Source organism: Chiloscyllium plagiosum, unplaced genomic scaffold, assembly GCF_037043375.1.
Source record: "Chiloscyllium plagiosum isolate Xiang-an unplaced genomic scaffold, Cpla_swu_hap1 HiC_scaffold_21, whole genome shotgun sequence".
Taxonomy (NCBI): domain Eukaryota; kingdom Metazoa; phylum Chordata; class Chondrichthyes; order Orectolobiformes; family Hemiscylliidae; genus Chiloscyllium; species Chiloscyllium plagiosum.
The window spans coordinates 24,729,806-24,756,592 of NW_028270159.1; the positions used below are offsets into that span (position 1 = coordinate 24,729,806).

The window sequence follows — 26,787 nt, forward strand, 5'->3', positions numbered from 1 at the left end:
CTCAGCAACCACAAAACAGTCATGAGCGAACGATCGCATTTCAGAGCGAGGTGAAAAGTGAAGTCAGTTTTTTTAGCCGGCGGCCGGCGCTTTAGATACCGGAAGCGCGTCATTGGCCTGGGGCCCGCTCAGTCCGTGTCCCAAAATGGCGCCTCTGGACCTGGATAAGTATGTGGAGATAGCTCGGCAGTGTAAATATCTCCCGGAAAATGACCTAAAGGTATCGTCTTCATAGTTTTCTCCTTTTTCTTAACTTAATTTTATAGGGTTTTATTTTTCTATCTGTATATTGCTAAGTAGATTTGACACTTCACTTGGCGATTACATTTTGTAGCGACGCAATATGAACTGTCAAGGCTACAGGTTTAGGCTGTACCTTTATATTCCGTTTATGTCTTAAGTTCTGTGGTACTTGTCTACTTTTGGATTTTGACATAAATACAACGGGCAGAAGGTGGACTCCCTCGGGGCTATTTTCTGTGGATCATTACATTGATAATGTTATGTCGCCACAATCAAAACATCACAAGTGCTAATCCAGTACTCCCGGAGATAGGACCATTAATAGGTGAGAAGCCTGACCTGTGTACCCGAGCTGAGACACTTGAAGTAAAATGTCGTTTGTTTCAACAAAGGTACAAGTCATTGAATTTGCTTCTCAGTGGTGTTGGAAGGATGGATTGTCGTAATGTCAGGTGTTTTGTTCAGTCAAAGAGATGTCTTGTCACTGATTAATCACAATTCTAATTCTAATCCAAATCCACGCTTTTGTTTCAATTAGGTCAAGGCAGACAGATTTCACTGCATATTAAACCCAAAGAGAAGCTGTAGTTTTAACGTAGGTCATAACGGGTGTGGAAAACTTTCAAATTCGAGTTGTGGAGAGGTTAAGTTCTTAAAAATGCTAAAGTGTCATGTAGTTTGTTCAAACGCTGATGGGTATTGATTAAATGGTTCAAGGAAGAGAATAATTGTGATGCTGGATGGGCTAAAGATGGATAAAGAAATGTTACTTTCAGCGAGATGCATCCTAGGGTACTGAGAGTAACAAGCACTAACATTTTCTTTCCATGTACAGGGATGTTTCCAGAAGACTGGATAATTGCACGTTTTCCACATGTTTAAAACAGGATTGAGTTTTCCAGGTAGTAGAGGCATTTAATAACAGTAATAAGATTCTTGTGGTCAAAGTGGATTTTCAAAAAGGGTTTGATAAAGCATTACATGATAAGCTTCTCTGCAAAGTTGAAGCCCATGGAATAAATTGGATAGTGACACCATGGATATGAAGTTGGTTCTGTGACTGGAACATTAGTTCCAGTGGTTGTTTCTGGAACTTGAAGTTATAGTGTGGTTTCCCAGAAATTGGTACCAGAACCACAGCTTTTGTAATATGTATTTGTAGTCAAAGCAAGTTTTACAGGGAGCAATTGCAAATTACACAGTTTGGAAGTTTTGTGAACTTTGAGAAGGAGAGTAATAGGCTGGTGGAATGGTGAACATGTGACAAAATTTAATGCACAGAAGTGTGAAGTGACATATTTTGATAGTAAAAACAAAGACATTACAAAATAGACAGGGCAGTCTGAAAAAGATGTGGAAACGGGGTTCCAGGAGGTGGGGGGGGTGTACCTCCACCAATACTGTTGAATATGCCAGGGCAGGTTGCAGAAGTGGTGAATAAGGCTTACAGCATCCTGCTCGTAATTAATACAAGGATAGAGTAGAAAAACAAAGAAGCTATGTGGAACTTTTTTTTTAAAAAAACACTGATTCAGTTTCAACTGTACTATTGTTCCAATTGGGGCAGCTTAGTGGTTAACACTGTTGTCTCAGTGCCAGGGACCTGGGTTCAATTCCAGCCTCGGGCAACTATCTGTGTGGAGTTTGCACATTCTCCCCATGTCTGCGTGGCTATTCTCCGGGTGCTCTGGTCTCCTGCAGTCTAACGACGTGCAGGTTAGGTGGATTAGCCATAGGAAATGCAGAGTCAAGGGATAGGGTAAGCAGAGGAGGTGAGACTGGGTGGGATGCTCTTCAGAGAGTTGCTGTGGACTTGTTGGGCGGAATGGCCTGTTTCCACACTGTAGGGATTCTGGCCTTCTATTCTAATTTTGAAGACCAAGTTATGGGAGGAGGATGTCAAGCCTTTAGAGAAAAAGATTTACAAGAGTGCTTGACTTCATTTTATGTGTATTATAGAAGCTGGAAATGTTTTCCAAACAAAAGAAGTTTGAGTAGAGTCTTTATAGAGGTCTATGAAATCATGAAGGCCATAAGCAGCGGAAATGGAGTAAAAGTGTTCTGTTCTCACAGACTGAAGAGTTGAGAACCAAAGGCTGCTGATACAAGACAAAATTACAAAAGAACCATGTACAAAATTTGGGAAAATCTTTTTATGCAGCAAGCAGTTAGGCTTTGTGCACTGAATTTCACTGAGGCAACTTCAGTCAAAGCTTTCAAAAGGGATTTGGGGAAAATATCTGAAGAAATAAAATTTGTATAGCTTTGAGGAAGAAGTGGAACTAGCTGAGTTGTTCTTGCAATGAACTGATGCAAACCCAAATGGCCTCCTACACTGTAATCATAGAAAGATTGGAAAGCATTGGTTTAAACAAAAGTTTCACATTCAGAATAATCAACTGCAGTTTGTATTTGTTGTTTTTAAAATTTCACCTATTTTTCTAATCAACCCATCCAGAGATGTTGTTATACACCTCTGGAAGAGGTGGGACTTTAACCTGTCCTTCCCGATTCAGTGGTAGTGACAGTACCACTGCACCACAAGAGGGTGAATATTGGGCTTTTTCTGGTTGTAAAATAAGTCAGAATGTACTTTGACAAAAAGAGCATGTTTCTAATGAGGGCAAATTTGAATAATTCTTCCCATCTCAACACTGCAACCAGGGACATAATTAATCAAATCCTTTATGATCCAATCTCCTGGAAGAAGTCCAAAAGAAGTCCAGGCCTGGTTAGAGTAAAATCTGGAAATTCCTGTGAACAACCTTCATGAAGTCTATTTTTCTCAGAAACACAGTAAACTAACATGTCACCCTTCATAACTACACATCAACTCAAGAAGGTCATTAACTTATTCCTGAGCCAAAATCTGGAGATGATTAACATCCATGGAGTGTTTTGGTGGCATGTTCCAGATGTGGAGGTGGTGGTGTTGGACTGGAATGGGCAAAGTTAAAAATCTCAACACCATATTATAGTCTGCCAGGTTTATTTGGAAGTACAAGCTTTTAGAAGTACAAGCAGGAAGCTAACTGACGAAGGAGCAGCACTCCGAAAGCTTGTATTTCCAAATAAATCTGTTGGACTATACCTGGTGTTGAGATTTTTAACCATCATCCAGATGGTGATTGCAATTCATGTTCCTTGATGTGTAACCCAGTATTGTTCAGTAGAAGTTGCTTAAAGTGTAGTTAAATCACACCAATGATTACTAGTTTGGTTTATATTTTTGTAATATAAATGCATGAATTAAGTGGATGCCTTTACTCATCTCTGGAATTACTGAATCATAATTAGTTAAAACACTCAACATTCAAAGAAACAACTCTATACATTTCAGTTTTTTTTGTTGTTTGCCATTTTACCAACATTTATGAAGTTTGGATATATATTATACAATGTAAATGCCATTTGAAATCAATAGGCCAACTGCACTTTGTTACTGTTTATATTTATCATTCACGAATGATAACTTATTTAATTATGCCATTAGTCATTTCTGGCTTCCTAAGTTTTTTTCCTTATATCCTATGCCTTGTATCTGTATCCTCTGATCATTAACACTTCAGCCATTTATTCACGCTGTCCAATTCCCTCATTCAAAACTCCCTTTTTGATCATTCTTTCATGAAGAGTAACCCCAATTTCTATAATCCATTTGCATACTTGTAATCCCTCACTTCAGAGCAATTCTAATAAATATCCTCTTTTCTCAAAGTTTTCACGTTCTTTGTCAAATTACACAGAATACTCCCAGTTGAGATCAAACTATTGTTTTATATGGGTTTATCATAATTTTGTGAATTTTGTACTCTATCTTTTATTTAAAGTCCGGGATTGCATATGCTGCTTTGTTAACCTGCCTGTTAGCCTTCAAAGATCTATACGCGCATGTTCCTTTCTATTCTGGCAACACTTTTTTTAAATTGTACCATTTAATTTTTTATTGTCTCCTTGTCCTTCCTACTAATACCGCCTCTTATTTCTCAGCATCTGCCATGCTTCTGTACCTATTGCTAGTGCCAAAGGGTAGATTGGGTGTGGATATCATTATGTATGCATGCATATAAATTGATAAACATGAACATTTCTCTATAAATAAGGCCTTGATCAGCTACATTTGAAGGCATTGTCTAGTTTTGGTGATTAAAAACCATACTTCTGCATCTTTCACTGAACTGTTTTTCTGATCATGTGTTGCAAAATCTACATCTTTAATATTGGCTGGAAGCGATTACTTTACTTCTTTGTATACTAGCTATGTATTTTCAGCATTGTTTTTATTTTAGATTTCCAACATCTGCGTTATTTACTTTTTATGAAATTGCGATTGTATGTTTTTTTTTATCATGTGTATAAATACTTAAAAACAAACTTCAGGCTGTGTGAGGGTATTAAAATAGAAAAATAATTTCTTTAACGTCTAAGTGAATAGAGAAATGGTGAAGAATGATGTATTTCTTTATTATTCAACCACCTTATTAAAATTTGATACTGTATGTTTTTATATTTATTCCTGCAATTTTAAAACATGTATCTTCAGCATTAAACTAAAGTTTTTAACAGGTTAACATTTAGTACGGCTCGTACAGATTCTGAGCAGAAATGGGCCACTTGGCCCCCTCGAGCTTGCTCTCATGTTCAGTGGGATTGTGGCTGATCTGATTGATGACATAGAAAACAATATGAAGCAATGTTTGCATGTTATCCAACTGTTAGTAACACAGCAACTTCACACATTTTGTTTCTAAGTGCTATTGATCCCATGCCAAAAGAAACTCATTCTACTTTTTTAAATTAAATATTTACTGTTTAAATGTTGCTTGTAGTTCTGCTTGAACAGTGGGGAATACGGGTAAATGGATGAAATAATGTAGTTAACCATAGAGTTCTGGTAGTTGGTTACACTGCTCTGCAAAATAAATATTTAATGTTTTTCTTGCTTCTCATGCAAGTCGAACGAAACATTGTGAACAATTGATGGTAAATGCTCAAGATGAGTTAATTACTTGATTTCTTTTTATTCTGTGCTTCTGTTTACTACTTTGTGTCTAGTCTACAAGTATGTCTGTAGTTAAACATTTTCTTACTATATTTTGCCATCCTGTTCCTACCATGTGCTCTTTTTGCTACTCTTGTATGTTTTCTTTTTGAGACTGGGGAATCTACAAAATAGATTGAAGATGCAAATGACTTGTAAATTAGAATAATGGTGAATCCAATACAACTATTTTTGCTTTGTTTACTTTTCTTGCCTTGCTCGGAATATAGTACCTTAAGCAGAAGGTGAATTCAATGAGTGTTAGCAGCCTTGTAAATGGTTTTGAATGGTACCAGTACAACCAAAGCAAATCCTGCCTCACCAGACATTACAGTGAATGAATGCTTTCTATTAAGAGTTACAGAATAGTACTTAGGAACTTAAAGGAGCTTAACTTTACTCCCTATGTAGCTTGGCACTATTTTTTAAAAAAAAAATGCAGTGATCTTTTCTCTTTTCTCTTTTCCCAGCTGAGTTTAGATGAGTTGATGAATCGAGGATCTTTTGACTCTTTGTAGATGAGTAGGCATGCTGCATGATGTCTTTCTTTAATGATGTCTGGAACATTCATGTCAGATTGACTCTCAAGAATGGCAGATACATGCTTGGATTTATGGATTTTTTTTGCCTTTTTTTTAGAAAGGAATGATTAATATTTTCAGACAAAGTAATTTAGATGATGTTATAAAACTCAAGAATTCATTTTTGTACAGGAAGGAGGATTAACTCCAATGCAATTAGATTCTGGATTAGTGCTACCTGGTCAGGTCCACGCCCCCTACAACCCACCCTCCCATCCTGGCACTTTCCCCTGCCACCGCAGGAACTATACAACCTGCGCCCACACCTCCTCCCTCACCTCTATTCAAGGCCCTAAAGGAGCCTTCCACATCCATCAAAATTTTACTTGCACATCCACTAATATCATTTATTGTATCCGTTGCTCCCGATGCGGTCTCCTCTACATTGGGGAGACTGGGCTCCTCCTAGCAGAGCGCTTTAGGGAACATCTCCGGGACACCCGCACCAATCAACCACACCGCCCCGTGGCCCAACATTTCAACTCCCCCTCCCACTCTGCCTAGGACATGGAGGTCCTGGGCCTCCTTCACCGCCGCTCCCTCACCACCAGACGCCTGGAGGAAGAACGCCTCATCTTCCGCCTCAGAACACTTCAACCCCAGGGCATGAATGTGGACTTCAACAGTTTCCTCACTTCCCCTTCCCCCACCTCATCCTACTTCCAAACTTCCAGGTCAGCACTGTCCCCACTGTCCGGACTTGTTCTACCTGCCTATCTCCTTTTCCACCTATCCACTGCACCCGCCCCCTGACCTGTCACCTTCATCCCCTCCCCCACTCACCCATTGTACTCTATGCTACTTTCTCCCCACCCCCACGCTCCTCTAGCTTATCTCTCCACGCTTCAGGCTCACTGCCTTTATTCCTGATGAAGGGCTTTTGCCCGAAACGTCGATTTCGAAGCTCCTTGGATGCTGCCTGAACTGCTGTGCTCTTCCAGCACCACTAATCCAGAATCTGGTTTCCAGCATCTGCAGTCATTGTTTTTACCTCAAAGGCAATTAGTCATTTGGTATTTGAATATGTTATAGATCATATAACTGGTACATATAAAATGACCTCTTTCTGAAGACTTTCCTATCTGAACTTTCTATTAAGACAGAATTAAATTGAGATCTCCTTTGCTTAAAGTATCAGATAAAAATGAGATGTGATTTTTGTCATGCATTCTGTACTTAGAATACTGCAATGTGGTAATTATATGTGGGTGTATATGTGGAGGCCAGAGAAATCACTCGCAAGCAATGTCACTAATAGTTCACTACTGCCCTTTTTTTATGAAGGAAATTTGCTGCCTTTACCTGGTCTAGTATGTGTGACTCCATACCCTTAGAAATGTAGTTGACTTGTAAATGCTGTCTGAAATAGCCTAGCAAGTCGCCAAGGAATTGATCTAAGCGAATGACCCATCATCAGCCTACGTGCTGAAAATGAAGTCTGGAAACCCAGTATTGTGGACTTTGTAATGAAATTGAAGGTGTATACTCTACCTTTGAGAGAGTGAAGGCTGTTTTACACTGAGCTTGCAGGCAAATGTCATGTGACTGACTAGCAGTCTGAGTGTATTGAAAATATGTAACATTTGGCCGTGAAACAAATACCTGATTTAAGATTGCTATGTTTACACAACAGTTCAAATTTAACAGATCAGTTTAAATTATGCCCCAGGATTCTAAAACCCAATCTAGTTTGAATTTTACTGTTTTGACACATTGAACCAATGAGAAGATCCGATCTTTGTGGATAAACAAGCAGCCATTTTGAGAGTTAGCCAGAGTAAGCAACCCCTGCTTGCCAACACTCTCTCTGAGGAACCTTTTTCATATGAAACCTCTTTGTAACAAAAGACCGAATACTACCCAGGGAGGTCTACATCTGAAAGACGACAGACACTGATGACAACAGCCACTGTCTGGTTTGATTATTTTTTGAAATAGTGGAATTTGGGGAGTTCTCTGTTGCTCATATGAGGCGAGGTAAGCATTTCTGGGTGTTTGGTTTAATTAGCAGAAGAGTTCACTGCCATGTCATAACAAAGTTCTCCTTTATAAACATCTGAGGGCTTGTGCCAAAATTGGGAGAGCCATTCTGTGGACCACCTGAACAACATCCTGTCATTGTCATAATCACAGAATAATTCATTCCAGATTATTTCTCAGATGCCACCAATACCATAAAATATTACCTGTTCTGCTGGTAGAACATACCTACCAGAGGTAACAGTGCACAAACTTACAATTGGAAGGGAGTCTTTGAGTTGTCAATATTGACTCTGACTCTAGATCACTTGATGTCTCATAGTATCACGCGCCCTCACTAGTACCCTCCATCTTGAACACCACTTGGAAGAAGATGGCAAGGGCATAGGATATACTGTGTGGCGGACTTCAGTGAATGTCACTAAGAGCTGGTCAAGTCATAAAGATCATTGCAGTCGGTGAGGGAGCCAACAATAGGGAGAAACTCTAATATTGTCCTTTTCAATTTATCTTTTGCAGGTACATCTGTCCATGGCAGTATTGATAGGAGTGTAAGATTTTAGGATTTAGTTATCTTGTAATTAATTTGGTCTTAGGAATTAAATAATAGATATTTTTAATCATTTTTGTTTAAACATGTTATGGTACACCTCTGGAGTGGGTGGGACTTTATACTAGGTCTTCTGGCTCAGAGGATGCCACCACTGCACAACATGAGCCCCATAAAATTCAATTATGGGCTGGTGCTCTCAAACTCAATCTAAAGGTTTACTCATCTTGGTTAGACACATTATATCTACAAGTATGTTTTCATAAGTTTCTCAAAAGCTAAAGTTCACAATTTATTAAAACAAGTACAGAAAAAAGCATGCTTAATAAAGAGTTTTTCAGTTGATCTACTTTGGCATACCAGTCCATGACCAACTGACTGGGCAAAGTTTTCTCTTCTGTTGACTTAAGTTCTTGTGCACCACACCACTAAGAATTACCACTTATTTAACCTTTTGCTAGCCACTAGACCCTTACATCATCAGAGACGCACCTGAATAACATGATCAATCTCTGATTGACTAAACAATCTATGCCCAATTCCTAATTGAATTTTGAAAATGTAAAAGTCATTTTAGATTAGATTAGATTAGATTACAGTGTGGAAACAGGCCCTTCGGCCCAACAAGTCCACACCGACCCGCCGAAGCGCAACCCACCCATACCCCTACATTGACCCCTTACCTAACACTACGGGCAATTTAGTATGGCCAATTCACCTGGCCCTGCACATCTTTGTGACTGTGGGAGGAAACCGGAGCACCCGGAGGAAACCCATGCAGACACGGGGAGAACGTGCAAACTCCACACAGTCAGTCGCCTGAGGCGGGAATTGAACCCGGGTCTCGGGCGCTGTGAGGCAGCAGTGCTAACCACTGTGCCACCGTGCCGCCCACTAGTGGCATTTTAGTGGCATCTCGTTTTCCTCATCCATTCCTTGACATGACAGGACAATCACTACAATCACCTTATTTGTAACAAAATATTTCTATCAACTTGCTAACATATTGCATTTTTACTGGTAGATAATAAACAATTTCTCTCTGAGTGTGTAATGTCAACTCCCAGTCTTCAGGCAATTTGACTTGTTGCATGTGATATCAAGAAATGCCTGAAAGGATTAGATACTCTAAAGGCTATAAGCCCTGACAACATTGCTGCAACAGTGCTGACTCTGTGTTCCAGAACTTGGTGACCCTTAAGGAATATCTAATATATCCACAGCACCCAACAATGTGAAAATTGTCCACTTATGCTCCCTCCACAAAAAGGAGGGCAACTGCCAAATTTGTGTCTCAATCAGCAGTGAAGTGATAGAAGGGATTGTTATTGAACATTACTGGCTTGGCAGTAACCTGATCTGGTTGTATGTTTGCTCGCTGAGCCAGTAGGTTTGTTCTCAGACGTTTTGTCACCATGCTAGGTAACATCAGGCACGCCTCCGTTGAAGTACTGGTGTTCTGTCCCGCTTTCTCTTTGTGTCTTGGTCTGTTACAGTGGGTCATATCATTTCCAGTTCTTTTTCTCAGGTTGGTAAATGGGGTCCAAATCAGTGTGTTTACTGATGGAGTTCTGGTTTGAATGCCCATTAGGAATTCCCATGGGTGTCTCTGTTAAGCCCATCCTAGGGTGGATGTGTTGGGCCAGGCAAAATGGTGTCCTCCTTGTTTGTGTGTAAGGATACTAGTAATAGCTGCTCGTGTCTTTTGGTGGCTAGTTAGCGTTCGTGTATCCTGGTGGCTAGTTTCCTGCCTGTATGTCCATTGTAGTGTTTGTTGTAGTCCTTATTTTGTTTATGACATTCGTGCTGGTTGTTGGTACAGTGTCCTTTTTAGATTCATCAGCTGTTTCAGTGTATTGGTAGGTTTATGGGCTACCATGATGCCAGACGATCAGAGCAGTCTCGTAATCATCCTGTGACTATCGGAAGGATGTTGTGAACCTTTTCAAGTTTCACAACGTCCTTCCAACAGGAAGGAGACCAGTATTGCATGCAATATTCCATCAGTGGCTTAATCAACTTCCTGTATAGCTGCAACATGACCTCGCTACTCTGACCAATAAAGGGAAGCATACCAAAAGCCGCCTTCACTATCCTAACTGCTTGCGACCCCACTTTCAAGGAGCTGTGAACCTTCACTCCAAGGTCTCTTTGTTCAGCAATACTCCCCAGGACCTTACCATTAAGTGTATAAATCCTGCTAAGATTTGCTTTCCCAAAATGCAGCACTTCGCATTTAACTGAATTAAACTCCATCTGGCACTTCTCGGCCCATTGGCCCATCTGATCAAGATCTCGTTGTAATTTGAGGTGACCTTCTTCGCTGTCCATTACACTACCAATTTTGGTGTCATCTGCAAACTTACTAGCTGTACCTCCTGTGTTCATATCCACATCATTTATATAAATGATAAACACCAGTGGACCCAGTACCGATCCTTGTGGCACTCCACTGGTTACAGGCCTCCAGTCTGAAAAACAACCTCCATCACCACCCTCTGTCTTCTACCTTTTGAGCCAGATCTGTATCCAAATGCCTAGTTCTCCCTGTATTTCATGAGATCTAACTTTTCTAACCAGTCTCCCATGGGGAACCTTACCGAACGCCTTACTGAAATTCATTTCGATCACGTTTAGTCTTTTGGCCTCATCAATCCTCTTCGCTACTTCTTCGAAAAACACACAGCAGATCAAAATCTTGGGTTGGATTGTAGGGAGGGCTGCTTGTTTGAGTCTCTGCATAACTGCTTCCAGGAATCCTGATATCTGTGATCTCATGGGTGTCCCGTTGATTTGTTTGTGTGTCTTGGTGTTGAAGGTGAAGTGGGTAGTGAGGCACAGGTCTACTAGCTTGAGGAAGCTGTCCTTGCTGATGGAGTTGGTGCGAAATGGTGTTTGTGTCCTTAGTTTGTCTACTAGTGAGGTCAGTGATTCTTTGGCCAGGCTGATGTTAATTGATGTGAATAGGGCTGTTATGTTGAAGGAAATCATGACTTCATCCTCTTCTATCTTGGTGTCTTTGTTCAGGAATGAGTGAAGTGGATGGAGTGGCATGAGTCTTCTATTGGGTATTTCAGTTTATGGTGAAGTTCCTTTGCTAGTTTGTAAGTTGGTGTGCTGGGAAGTGAAACTATGGGTCTGGAGGGGGGGCATGGTTTATGTACCTTAGGTAATCCATAGAAGCTGTGTGTGTTGGATCCATCAGGTTTCATTCTTTGGAGATCTGTCTTGTTAATTTTGCCTGATTCGTAGTGTTTTTTCAGTATTGCTGTGATATGGTTTTCTCACTGTGGAGTCTGGTCCATCACCACTTATTAGTAGGTGTTGGTATCTGAGTAGTGAGTTCACTTTTTCAGTGTACTCTGTAGTGTTTAGGATGACTGTCATGCACCCTTTGTAGTTAGGGTTACAATATTTCTGTCTTTTGAGTCCTAGAATTTTTCTGTGTGTTTAGGGTGTCCCCTTCTTCATTCCTGCCTAGTGTTGGTGATATTGTCTATCTGATGGTCTGCTGGGTTTCTTCCATTAGTCTGTTGTCTTTCTTCCATGAGTCTGTTGTCTTTGTGTTGATTCCAGTGCTGCTAGGAAGTCCTTTTTGTCCGCATCTCTGTAGTTGTAGTTCATCCCTCTTACTAGGATGACTTTTTCCATGTATGAGAATGATCGGTCCAAGAGGTTCTCAATCCAAGCTTCTGAATTGTCTGTATTCTTTTGTGCGAACTTGTTCAATTTTTCTTGTACAGCTAATTTTTTTTCTTTGTCTTGGTCTGTTGTTGATTGATGCTGATGGCTTGTTCTAATGTGCTTGTCCATTCCTGGTCGGGCGAGTTGGTTTTCCAATTTTTTTTTTGGCACGAAATTTCCCATTTATATTTGTGGAGTCAGTTGTGGGCATCATTAATTACTTCTCGCAACGTTATGCAGTCATTCTGTTCTGCTATTCTTCTGGTTATGCGGTGTTCAAATAGATAAATACTTAAGTACAAAGTGGGAGAAAAACCAGTGCTTCAGCGGGGGCTCATTGATGTTACCTAGCATGGTGACGAAACATCTGAGCGAAACAGCTTAGCGAGCAAACTTATAACTTGAACTCAACCTAAGCTACAAATCTTCTGAAAAATCGCAGTAACCTGATCTGTTCATTTTGCATTTCCTCATGACCATTTACTCCTGATCTCCTTACTCCTTACAGCCTTGTTCAAAATGGACAGAAGAGCTGAATTCCAGAGAGGAGAGTTAATATCTTTGATAGCGAGATATTATTTAAATGAATATGCTATAATGGGCCTTCGTAAAGCAAGATTCAATGAGAATTGGAGGGGAAGGAAGGAAGAACGCCACGGTCGCTCACTAGTTAGCACTGCTGCCTCGCAGCGCCAGGGACCCAGGTTCGATTCCAGCCTTGGGCGACTGTCTGTGTGGAGTTTGCACATTCTCCCCGTGTCTGCGTGAGTTTCCTCCGGGTGCTTCGTTTTCCTTCTACACATCCTAAGATGTGAATTGGCCATGCTAAATTACCCATAGTGTTAGGTGCATTAATCAGAGGGAAATGGTCTGGGTGGGTTACTCTTCGGAGTGTCAGTGTGGATTTGTTGAGCCAGAGGGCTTGTTTCCACACTTTAGGGAATCTAATCAAGAGGGAGAACATTTTCCATTTGGTTGAGACGTAACCACCATAAAGGAAGATGATTATGGTTGTTTAGAATTTGATCCGTCTCAAGACAAGTCTGCAGGAGTTCAAGATCCGAACCCGATTTGCAAAGCAGATGTTTTCTAATCAACCAGTTCAGGGATGCTGTTGCACCCCACTCGAGCAAGTGGGGCTTCAAATCAGGCCTTCTGGTGCAGAGAAGGGGACAGTACCACAGCACCATAAGAACTCCTGTATTCCTTATGATAGAGTCTGAGGCATAACCATTTTTCAGCTGCTTCATCTATGACTCCCCCCCCCCCCCCATAAGTTTGGATGTGGAGGTTTGTTGTTGAATGTACAATGTTGAGCACCATTTGCAGCACCTCCAGCTTGTGAAGGAGGTAATGTCCATATTTCGCATTTCAAGAAACATCCAAGCTTGAACAGCTAATCAAAACGGATCACTTGGTAATTTATTCATCACTGTCATCTTGGACGCAGTGGCAGCAGTGTGGACTATCTTCCAAGGCTTGTTGCAGCAAGTCATCAAGGCTCCCTCTATAGTATCTTCCAAACTATGGCCTCTACCCATTTAAAGAAGGGCATCAGGTGGTGAGTGGTGTTCTCATGGAAGCAACCCTCCAGATCACACGTCGTCCTGAGCTGGAACTGCATTGTTGCATTTTTTCAATTTTGGTGAGTCAATATCCTTGAACTCCTTGCATGTTCCTTGGAGCAACACACAAAAACTTCAGTTCAAGAGGGCAGCTCACCATCACCTTCTCAATGTCACTTAGGAGTGGACGCTAAATCCTGGTTCAGCTGATGATGCACACATTCATGAATCAGTTTTTTTAAAAGAAGTTACTTGTTCTCCAACCACCCTGATAAGTAATTACCAACACCCACTTAAGAAAACTGGTGACAGCACAGTTTGTTCATTTATTTGTAGATCTTTTACTTAAGCAAAGAATGATGTTTAATATTTACTATCTATTCAATAAAAGTAACACAATTGTCATTAAGAGTAAAGAGTTGCACTGTTCTGAGGCTAATGTGTACTGACTTGGTGACTTTTATTCAAAAAGTAGAAGCTTTGATGTGAATAAGCAGACTTGGATTTAACTTAAGAAATGACTCTAGCACAGTGGTGTTATCCATTCAAGTCTTAATTAAGATTATAAGGACATTACTGACCTGTTTTCAGAAGTCTGTATTAGTGAACTTTTGTTAGAAATTTATTTAAATTTTGATAAAAATATTTTATGTTTCAGCGACTCTGCGACTATGTTTGCGACTTACTTTTGGAAGAATCTAATGTTCAGCCAGTGTCCACACCAGTTACTGTTTGTGGGGACATACATGGACAGGTGATTTCAATTTTCATTGATTTGAGATTTGTTCTTTTGTATCTTTTGAAAGGCAGCTCCTCCAGGCTGGCGACACACTATTTCAAAAATGTAAAGCTGTTTGACTGTGAATCTGTTTTTTTGTCTGCAAATTTAGAATTTTATCTGAAGGCTAACTTAGAACTGCAGATAGATTCTTTATGGTATATTTGTGGCAAATGGTTGGTGCAAGTTGATTTTGTTTCAGTTGATTTATTTTTTGTTTTGTATAAAATGAACATTTTTATAAATCTGTGATATTTTATGTTCGTCAAGGTAGTTACATTCATGCTCGAGCATGAAACTTATCTATTCTTACGTAATGTGTATTTCAGAAGACATCAACCATAACATCTTCAGTGCTCATTTGTTAGATATGAGTGGACCCCACTCATATATGTTCCACATTTTTCACCCATTTTCACTTTAATCAGTCTCGACCGAGTTTTGGTATGGCTACTGGAGTTTAGTATATGAAACACCATCAAAACAATTATTCCAATAAAAATGACATTCTTATTACAGTATACCACAGCAAACAAAAGCTTCATCTATTTAACAATGTAATTTGACAGAAGTACATTTTATTTTCAGCAACTGAGATTACTGCTGAGAACCTCTAATACTACCTACATTTTAAAAGTTTACTGCTAGTTTGAAGATTAAATTTTACAGAAAATCAACAGATTACAACGTGAGAAATGAACATTTTTGCTACAGTTAAGTAGTTTGCTTTTGGGACAAGATGTATTTATTTAAGCAATGGGCATATTCAAATCAAATGTTTACTATACAACTAATGGTTTCTTCCATCTTTGCAATAGATTTCATGGTTATACTATGCAAGTTCATATTTAACAGACACATTTTAAATGCTTTTCCAGTTTTATGACTTGGGTGAGCTGTTTCGAACTGGAGGTCCAGTTCCTGATACAAATTATATTTTTATGGTAAGTAGTTACTTAAAATATTACACCATGAATTTCTTTTAACTTTTAAATCCAATTTTGGGTTGATTTGTGGAACTTTTAAAAATTATTTGATCTTGATGCAGTAGTTGGTGTTTCTTTTTATGTCTCAAATTGAACAAAACTGAAAACCAGATGACTTGGCAACATGAAAATAAGAGAACTAGTATATTTGAAACAAAGGGCTGTTGTATGTGCATCTGAACCATCAAAAATGAATGGTCGAACTACATATTATTTAAAGTTTAAATTGTAATTCACTGTTTCAAGATTGTAACAAAAGAAAGACTGCTTGCCACTACCATGCATATTATGTTTTTAATAACTTTTCCAGTCATTCACTTGCATATGTTTTAAATTGTCTGTAATACTAATGTAATTTGCTACTTTAACAGGGTGACTTTGTGGATAGAGGATATTACAGCCTTGAAACTTTCACTTACCTCCTCGCGTTAAAGGCGAAATGGCCTGATCGCATTACACTCCTCAGAGGAAATCATGAAAGCAGACAAATCACTCAAGTGTATGGGTTCTATGGTAATTCACAAATTTTATGAAACTAGATTGTCTGCTGGGAAATGGAACAGTATTTCTAAATCATGTTTGTCAAATTCCAGTATTTTGAATGTTCAGAAAAACTAAATATACTCCACTTTAACAGATGAATGCCAAACAAAGTATGGAAATGCAAATGCTTGGCGGTATTGTACCAAAGTCTTCGACATGCTCACAGTAGCAGCTGTAAGTAAAAATATTTTATGTTGAAAAATTCTATGGTGTGCCAGGATTATATTCTGTTCAAATTGGATGTTAGGTGATCAGTAAGCGTTTTATAGAAAATAATTGTTAACATAAGGGGGGGGCATGTTGAACGATGTTGAACCTGAACTGAGCTCATTGTATGGCAAGAATAATCTCAGCTGCTTTGATCTAGTCATTAAGTATTCTTCATGTTGTGCATTCGTGACCTGTGTTCAGAAGAAAGTATCTTAAGTAAAGCTCAGAGTCCCCTTCAACAAATGGAGAATATCTGCTAGTTATTGCAGATGCAACAAATGCAATTTTCATTGACCAAAACTTTGATTCTCCTGCTCCTCTGATTCTGTCTGGCCTGCTGTGTTTTTTCCAACGCCACGCTTTGTCAGTTCATGAATGCATTTTCAAGGGTCAGTGATCAGTACAAATGTTGAGTACAGAACTACAATATCACCTGATAACAGCAACATTTATTGAGACACTTTTCAGATCAAAGGGCATTTTAAGTGGAGCATTGTACTAAAATTCATCCTCACCACTTCATACTTGTCACCTTTGAGTATTTGGGCCTAAAAAAATACATTTTGACTTTAAGGTGAAATTTGTGTGCTGATATTAATTAAAGGGTTGTCACAGGAAAATCCATAGCTCGTCAGTCACTTTGCAACTTTTGTTCAATTCCAGAATAGTATGAAAAGCCTAATCACAGAATAAGCATTCAAATGCCAACTAAAAGATATGGCTCAACATAAGCAATTGTTCCATGCTTTGTTCCAAGTGTGTCACATATTGTGTTTGAGAAACCTTCTTAAATCAGGATGGTTTATGTTGGGTGGAGACGTAAATATTTGTGGAATGGTAGACAAATGCAGACTTATCAGTCTAAAACTGATGTAATCAAATTGATTTTTCTTCTTTTCAGAATGTTTATATTTTTATCTCATTGTTTCTTTTTTTTTATAGTCCAGATGGATGAAATGGGCCATGACAGTCAGACTCAGCTTGATGTAGTTTGGAATGTTACTGTTTCAATTCTAATTCACCTGGCATAGACATGGAAATAGTAACATTTCAAAATTTACGTACAACAGCTTCCTCTGATCTATGTTTTGTTACTGTTTGCCCCTGTGTAGTGTATTTAATGTAGCACAACAAGCTGAGGCACTTAAAAGGGGCCAAGGAAGAAGTAAAGGAATAGGCAGAAATTTGTAATAGTTAGTGGTTGAAACAATGTTAGGAATCTTTCCAGCTTTAGGGTATAAAGAGAAATGGCAAAGTAAAGGCATTTTTGGTAAGAGTTCTGGAGTTCATATTAAAATATTTGGAAGTTCTGACATAAAAGCTGGAACAAGCACAGCAGGTCAGACAGAATCGGAGGAGCAGGTGAATCAACGTGTGAATGTAAATCAAAATTGCAGAAGTGTAAGATAATACATTATAGCTTAAATTGAAAAATTTGCCATGTGCAAACTGGAACAATTAGTGAAATTAGGTCAATGTGGTCCTCTAGAAATTGGTCAGCGACCAGTGCGACAATGTGACACCTTTTTTATTCATTTGCATTAAAGAAAATACCTTATGCTTGCATAATTCATGTAAATGTATTTAAGAAATGTAACATTAATTAACTCTCTCACATTCCATAATCAAGGAAGTGAAGCATTTCTAACAGTTATATTTGCACTTTTGGCTTTAAACTTGCCATTATACCAGCAAACGTGCAAAATGATTAACATATACAAATGTGCGTGGAGTATGTCTATACCTACAACTGTATCTATTACCCTCTTCCAATTTTGTTTATTCATGTGTGTCTTTCCTGAAAGCAGTTCATTGTCTGCCAGTGCTTCATCTTGAGCTCTTTTCCTGGTAGTAATGGTTTACCATTATTTTCCTATCTCAAGAATAGGGCAAAGACGCAGTTCTGAACCTTGCCTCGGCTTTATTCCATGCCATGCTCTAACCACCTAACCAACTGAGATAGTTTTTATTTAATGAGATGCCCCTAGATTTTCAATTATCTACATTTGGCTAGTGAGAAATTGACTGGTAACATTTAGCTAGAATAAGGATTCTGAATTTGCTGTGTTGAGATCTGGTGGCTGTTTTAATAAGGTGATAATGTCATTGTTAAGTGGAGAAAATTCTTCCATAAAGTGGTTCGATTTGCCACTTCAGCAAAATGAAGCTTTTAAAGAGTTGGCTGTTCCTTATTGTTCTACTTTCAAAACATGATGTCAATAAATCTGAATTAAACTTATATGTACCCATGTACAATTACTACTATTGATCTCAATGTGTTTTTTTTTACAGCAAAAACAGCTCAAACATAGTTTGAGACTGTGGACTCTAGGAAGGATAAAATGCTGACATCTCATGTTCATACTTAATGATTTGGCTTTTAGTCCTCCAGGAACTCCCAAATCTTAGTACATTATTTGTCTTGGCTTACTGGAGAATACTGTGTTTCTTTTGCCTTGCCTTCTCTAAATCACACCCTGCCATATCCCAAAAAAGATAATGGTCTGTTTTTTTTTAGTCTAGTAATGTGCATTATCTATCTCCACGCCTTCATCACAGGTAGTCATTATGGTCAATGCTCTGGATTTCCTGCTGTATGCCTTCATGTCCCTCCCTCCTTTTAAATATCCTCCTCTGTAACAAAACATAGCTCCAATTTTGACACACTGTCGGTTTCTCTCCCTTGGTCTTTTAAGTGTGTCTCAGAACATTTTTGTCCATCAAAGGTTTTGTAAAAATGCCTTTTTCTTTTTAGATTAGATTAGATTAGATTACAGTGTGGAAACAGGCCCTTCGGCCCAACAAGTCCACACCGACCCGCCAAAGCGCAACCCACCCTTACCCCTATATTTACCCATTACCCAACACTGCGGGCAATTTAGCATGGCCAATTCACCTGACCCGCACATCTTTGGATTGTGGGAGGAAACCGGAGCACCCGGAGGAAACCCACGCAGACACAGGGAGAATGTGCAAACTCCACACAGTCAGTTGCCTGAGGTGGGAATTGAACCTGGGTCTCAGGCGCTGTGAGGCAGCAGTGCTAACCACTGTGCCACCGTGCCGCCTGGTAGTTTTGATACTTGAAACTACCAGGAATGAGAGCAGGAGTCGGCCATTTACTCTCTTGAGCTTGTCCCACCATTGAGCAAGATCATGGCTGAAATTGTGCCATGATCAAGGTAGGCCACCAGATCGTACTAATAATGTGGGGCATGCTCCACAGCCATATGAGCAAATTCTAAAGATTCACCACCAAGTTTTTTAAAAAAAAATCTCCTTATCTTGATCCTAAATGCAATACCCTCAATTTTAAAATTGTGCCCCCTCGTTCTCGACTCTCCATCTGTAGGAAACATCCTACTCAGGTCTATCCCCTCAAGAATTTTCTAAGTTTCAATGTGATCACCTCTCATTCTTTGAGATGCTAGAGAATACATGCCTTGTTTGCCCCATCTCTGAATTTAATCTCAGGATTAAATCTGGTGAACCTTTGCTGCATTCCCTCCATGGTAATAATATCCTGAGACAAAGAAATCAAAACTGTACACATCACTTCAGATACGGTATAACCAAGTTCCTATGTAATTGAAGCATGCTTTCACTACTCCTGTACTCAAATTCTCTTGCAATTAAAGGCTCACATTCCAATAGCCTTTCGAACAGCTTGCTGCATCTGTATGTTCGTCTTCAACGAACTTATTGACAACAACAGTCAAATCCTTTCAAGCATTTACTTTCCAACCTCTCACCATTTAATAAATATTGTTCCTTCTATCAAAGTGGATAACCACACGTTTTTCCACATTATGTTCCATCGCCATATTCTTGCTCCAAATCTCCTGAAAACATTTTACGCCTTCTTCACAACATGCATTCCTGCTTCACATTATTAGCTGAAATATTAGCTGATCTTTACATCCTAATCAATAATATATTTTGTGAAAAGCTCACGTCCAAATCCAGATCCTTGCAGTATGTGAAAATGACCAATTTGAATCCTATGCTGTTTTCTGTCTGTTAGTTAATCCTCAACACATGCTAGTACATTTCTTCTTGTAACATGTGCTTTCATTTTGCTATCCAAATTTTGCTCATCGAGTCATCTGAAAATCCAAATATACTACAAACAACACCCCTTGAATCAATTTTGTTAGTAACCTCCTTAAACACTATTTTACATTTGCAAATCTGTATGGACTATGGTCAATCAGATCAAATTTAAATGACTGCCCACTTATCATGTCCTCGATCACAGATTCCAGGATTCTCGTTTCTACTAATACAAGATTGACATCTGTAGTTCCCAGTTTTTCCTTTGCTTCTCTCAAATAGCAGGGTGACATTTGCAAGCTTCCAAACTGTAGCCACCAGTTCAGAATCTATGGAAGTTTGGAAGGTGATTACCGATGCATCGGCCCTCTATAACCACCTCTTATGACCTGATGCTCTATATTAGGGGACTTAGCAACTTTTACACGCATTAATTTCTCCAGTTTATCAGCTTACTAAAACTAAATTTCTTTTAATTCCTCATTCTCACTAGTCACTTGGATTTCTAATTATGGGAGAGTTTGCTTTCACTGAGGAACGAACAAAAATAATAATTTCTTTTATCTGCTATTTTTCCATTCCATTATAAATTCTACTGACACTGTTTTTAATGAACTTGCATTTGTCTTTGTCAAATGTTTCCTTTCTACAGTCCAGCTGAAGCTCTTAAAGTCAATTTGTATGTTTTTTTGGGGTAGATTATATGTATATTATTTTCTTCCTTTCTCCTCACTTTATTGGTCCTCCTTTGTTGTAATCTATTAAACTACCCAATCCTCAGATTTACTGCTGTTTCTGGCTACCTTACAAGTGCTTTCTTTCAACCTTACATAATTCTTAACTTTTTTTGGCAGCCGTAACAATCTGTTTCTCAGGAAATATCATTGGATTAGCCTGCTATTAATCATGACACCTTATTACATTTGATTGGTCTTTTCTTGTAATCAAGGCTGTACTGCCTCTTAAAAAAACATATAAATAATTTTCAAATGTAATTGTGCCATTTATCCACGGAACACAGAAGCTTTTAACCTCTGTGTTGCTGGACAGAATTGCTTCAAGTGCCTTACTCTATTAAACTAATGGTCTTGCTTTGTATTGACTGCATTCTGTTGATTACTTGACCAATCTCGGACTGAAAATGCCCTTGAAGAGGGAATCTAGATCTTCATTGTACCTTGACAAATATATAGTTGATTAAGCCATTTAATAGTTCTTTAAAGACTGATCATTGTCTATGTACAGTCATGCCTTTTACTTGATAATTTAACCTATTTTCATATAATCAACCTTTTCAGAAATGGCATGATATGTCTGGAGCACGTAGGATTCAAAACCAGGCTCTCAGTCCAGAATCAGGGACAGTATCACTGAGCCACCAGAGCCCCTAATCATATGTATTTTCCCATTCCAGCTCAGCCAAACTGCACCTCAAAATTGCATTGATTGAGATTGAACCCCAACACTTCCAAACAAAAAAATGTAAAACTACATTGTATTGTGGTCACTCCTCCTTAAAGGTTCATTACATAAATACTAGAACATAAATGACTAGTCCTCGAATTGGCTCTTCAACATGCTGCTCTAAAAAACCATTCCTAAAAACCCCAGAAACCACTCCATAAACCTTACTACTCAGGTAGTTACCAGTTTAAATGAAGATTGAAGTCACCTCCTTAAGGGCAACTAAAGATTGGTAATAAAGCTGGCCCTGCCAGTGACATCCACATTAATGTAAAAATAAAAGTTTCTCTAAATGTCCCTGCTATTTCCTCCTGAAGAATGGACCCTAGCATTTTCCCAACAAAAGATAATAGCCTATACTTCCCTACTATGTCTCCTTCCCTTCTTGAATAGGGGTGACATATTAATGCTTTTCCAATTTATTAGAACCCTCCTGGGTCTTCTGGAATATTTTCACCAATGCCTCCTCTATTTCTGTAGCCAGTTTGTTTAAATCCTTGGGTGCAGGTCATCAGGTCCTGGTGAGTTTTCTGTCTTTAGTTCCAGTGGTAAAATACTTTGTCCCCCATGATAGAGACTGTTACAAGATCTTTCCTCCCATTAGCATCCTGCTTATTTGGTCTCTGTGAGATTTTTATAGTGTCCTCCACTGTGCAGGCCAATATAAAATATTGTTTTAAATTACCTGCCATTTCAGGGTTCCTGCTATTAATTGCCAAGGTGCATTCTCCAAGGATCCCACATTCACTTTTAGTTTTTTCTGTATACCTGTAGATGCTGTAACTTTTAAAAATATTTCTTGTTTTATTTTCATCAATTTTCTCCATCTTTAATAGTCTTCTAAAGAAATTCCCAATTATCACTCTACCTCCAGTTTTTGCCCCTTTGCCTTAGCTATTTAGGTTTTGCAACATACTGCTCTAAGAAGCCATCCCTGAAGAACTCTACAAATTCAAGTACTGCAATAGAGACATGGTTGACTGGTATATGGATGCAACCAAGATTGTAGGAGGAATGGAAACACTGTGCACAAGAATAAGTACTAATTCCAGCTGTGTGCATGAATACACAAAGTTAAAATGATTATCCTTGGATATAGGAAGCAAAATTTGAATATCACAATGCAAACATGGGGAATCTTGCAGCTATAAAAGTTTTATTTTAACACTTTTTGGGAATATTAACCATATAGGGAGATGAGCCACCAGGTGACTGGAAACGTTAAATATATTTGAGGAAGGAAGCTAGGAATGAGATTATACACCTATTGAAAGAGACTGAGGGATGAAGATCAATTGAGGGGGGATTATTTATCCAAATTTCTGAAAATGTAGATTTTTTTTTAAAAAAGCTACTTTATGAAAAAGATACACCGGGTCAAACTTTGCTGTCAGCAGCAAATTGCTGGTCCTTTTTTGGGGGTGGAGAACTGCCATCCAAGATCTAGCAATCTCTGTTGCTATCATCTAGGTCTTGCTGCATTTGGACATGGACTACTTCAGTATGTGCGGAGTTGCGAATGATGCTGAACAATGTGTAATCTTCAGTGAACTTCCCACTTCTGACCTCCTGATGGAGGGAAGATCACTGAAGCAGCTGAAGATGGTTGGGTCTAGGACACCACTCTGACGAATTCCTGCTGAGATGACTGATGTCTGAGAATTGCAATCATTTTCCAGTGTGATTTCAACCAGTGGAGAGATTTCCTCGTGGTTTCCATTGACTCCAATTTTTCTACAGCTTCTAGGGCCACACTTGGTCAAATGTAAGCTTGGAGTCAAGAGCAGCCACTGTCACCTCCAGTGCACAGTGTGGATTAACGAGAAGTGCCGCACACAGTAGATTGAATGGCTTCTTTGTCTTGTAAATTTATATTTAAATATATACATGAGCATTAATTTTGGCCCACAATATTTTATAGGGCATTTAATTACAAAGATAATTAATTGGCATTTTTCCACATCAGTTGATAGATGAACAGATCTTGTGTGTGCATGGCGGACTTTCTCCTGATATCAAAACTCTAGATCAAATCCGAACCATCGAGCGTAACCAGGAGATCCCACACAAAGGAGCATTCTGTGATCTAGTATGGTCAGATCCTGAGGATGTAGATACGTGGGCAATCAGTCCTCGAGGAGCAGGCTGGCTCTTTGGAGCAAAGGTTACAAATGAGGTGAGCTGACAATTATAGACTCTCAGTAGAGCACATCTGTGTATTTGAGGGTATTTTAGTGCTGGGAAGGAAAGGCATTTTTTGTTTTAAAGAAAAGGTCATCAATGTTAAATGCTTATGCTTTACTTCTGAAAATTAGAATATCTAGTCCAATCATAGTTCCTTTCTTATTGGTGTGTACTGTTTTTGGCAATTTGTTCTCTAATTCTACCTTCGCAGTGTGTAGAGCTTTGGAACAGGCTATTAAGCCCAAGCAGTTCATATTCATTGTTTATGCTCAGCCTGATTTGTGTCTCATCTTTCCTCATCTGAATTTGCTATCAAACCCCTCTCGTCCCTTCTCTAATTATTTATTGAGATTTCTCTTAAGTGCACTTGTACTATTGTCTGCATTTGTACTATTGTCTATTATACTTCCTGTGGTAGCAAATTTCATCTCTTCACCACTCTTGGGTAACTCCCTGAAGAAACCTCTTTATCCAAGTGGATATCTTGGTAATTATGGTTTCTGATATTGATGACCTCTAGTTTTGCTCTTCCACAGTTGTTGAAATGTTATTTTTGTATCTGTTCTGTCAAAACCTTTCATAATTTAAAAGGCCTCTGTTAAATCACTCCTCAGCCATTTGTTTTCTAACAGAAAAGAGAGCCTTCAAAATTTTTGCTGAATATGTGCATGTATTTCTGTTGTCATCTTCATAAATCATTTTTGCAGATTTATTCAGTACCTTCTGTAACTTGTTGCAGCCTTCTATTGATGACCTCTCCAATTCTTCCTTGTCCGATATAGTTCAAAAATGAGTATTTTTCTGAAGTCTGTGAAGTGTTTTTGTGACTTGAGTTTGGATAAATTGGGAGACATGATTGTGTAAGGCTATCTTGTGAAAGTATTTTGAATTTATGACAAAAGGGTCAAGTATTCATAATGTATCCTATAAAGAGAGCCACTTGGAATGATCTTGGAACTGTGATTTTTTTTTTTCTTTTCTGTGCTTCTTTCCTTCCTCTTGCAAACTTAACCAGGACAGTAATGAAGGAATTTAAGAGAGTTTGACTCTGCACAAGCTGGAAAATCAACTTTAATTGCCTTTGTTGTTGACTAAATGTTTTTGCAAATTGACTTTATTTATTCCATTCAAAATGAGTTAGTACAAAATGCACCATGAATATGGTGACAAGACTCTGCACAGTCCTCATGGTTGACAATATGTCAGGCTTTTCTTCATTCAGTATTAGAACACTAAGTGGCTCTCTTCTCAGCTTTGGTCTTTTAACTAAATATCAAATTTAGCCACAGATGTTTCTACATTAAAATTCATTTTTAAAAATGTTTTGTTTTACAGTTTGTTCACATCAACAACCTGAAACTAATCTGCCGAGCACATCAGTTAGTTCATGAAGGATATAAATTCATGTTTGATGAAAAATTGGTGACTGTGTGGTCTGCTCCTAACTATTGTTACCGTTGTGGAAATATTGCATCAATCATGGTCTTCAATAATGTAAACTCGAGGGAGCCAAAGTTATTTCGTGCAGTTCCAGATTCAGAGCGTGTTATTCCACCAAGAACAACAACACCCTATTTTCTTTAAAATATATTTTGTTCTCGGTAAAAAAAATCTTAAAATATAGTGTGCACAATGGACTGTAAACATGCATTGTGTTGCATAGACAAGATTCAAGATGTAGAATTTCAACCATTCTATCAAATATTTTAAATGCTAAATTGAATAAAGTGGTCTAAAGGGCTGCCTTTTTCTTTGTTTTTAATGCTAGCAGATATTGAGAAGCTGATTTATGTGCTCCAGTAATTAAAACTTTGTACATTAAAATAATTGTATTGATCAGTTTTCAAATTTCATTGTATTTTAATATAGTAATATGGTGACTACAACTCTCATAGGTTAAACTATTGGAAATAAACTGCTTTATTATTAACTCAAATGTTTATTGCCCTTTCTGATTTAAATCAGTGAATTTTAAATTTGGCAATTATTTCATTCTTAAAGTTGTGTATCAGTTTTGTATATACTGAAACATTGAAGTCTTGTACTTAGTTTGGCCATCAATGGTCTAAGCATTTAATGCTGCAAGTTATTTACAACAATTTCTAATGTATAGAACATTTTATATTTAGACTCTGAAGTACAATATTTGCTTCTGAAGTTTCAAAACTGACTAACTTTTAAAAATGTTAGGATAATTAACTAATCTTGTCTGTCTGGAGTTAGAAACCCTCCTTGTTATTCAAGCATGTCTTGTGGAAGTTCTTGCTTTTTTCCCCTGAATGCATTAGCTGCTGATTACAGGCTGGATTATGGCTGTTTTTGCTGAATGTCATCCAGTATTCTAACTAAGTAGCCATTGTCCTGAATATGACCATGGTAATAAAGGTAAAACTCAACATTCAACATTACTATACTTCTGCCAACAGCTTCTGGAGTCCACACATGTGCAATTAAATGCAGACATCCAGATGGTGCTGAGAGTGATTATATGCTTCCGATAGAATGCAATGTTCAAGCTCCCACATGCCACTATCTTAATAACCACTCAATTGACAAAACACTTCCACCTTTTTGATGTCATAAGTTTCCTTATAGACATATTTAGACAAGTTGCACATTGTTGAGTGAAGTTTATAAATTATTTTTATTGAGCTGCATTCATGTCTCCTGGCCCTGAAACTAACTTTGTATTTGTTAAATTCCAGATTGATTTTTTTTTTTGTAAAATGTAAATATTTCAGCATCTACCTCTAATCCCAAGAGTTTGTCCCAATCTTTATCCTGATGTTACAGAAAGAAAATAAAATAATTTAGTTCTTGATTTGTGATTGGCTGCTTTGCCTACTTGATGACTTCCCTTTCAGGAAGCAATGGAGTTCTCTGACTTGGCACCAGATTCACATTAAGATTGGGCAAGATGAAATC

The 26,787-nt window shown here is 38.4% G+C and overlaps 1 protein-coding gene across 1 annotated transcript; it reads left to right on the forward strand.

The window, feature by feature from the left end:
* Window positions 1–26,683, forward strand: ppp6c (protein phosphatase 6, catalytic subunit). Its single transcript, XM_043720191.2, has 7 exons — window positions 1–220; window positions 14,303–14,398; window positions 15,301–15,366; window positions 15,780–15,921; window positions 16,046–16,125; window positions 23,645–23,854; window positions 25,198–26,683. Exons 1-7 carry the CDS (start codon window positions 146–148, stop codon window positions 25,444–25,446), a joined length of 918 nt encoding a protein of 305 aa, XP_043576126.1. The 5' UTR covers window positions 1–145; the 3' UTR covers window positions 25,447–26,683.
* The last annotated feature ends 104 nt before the right edge of the window (window positions 26,684–26,787 follow it).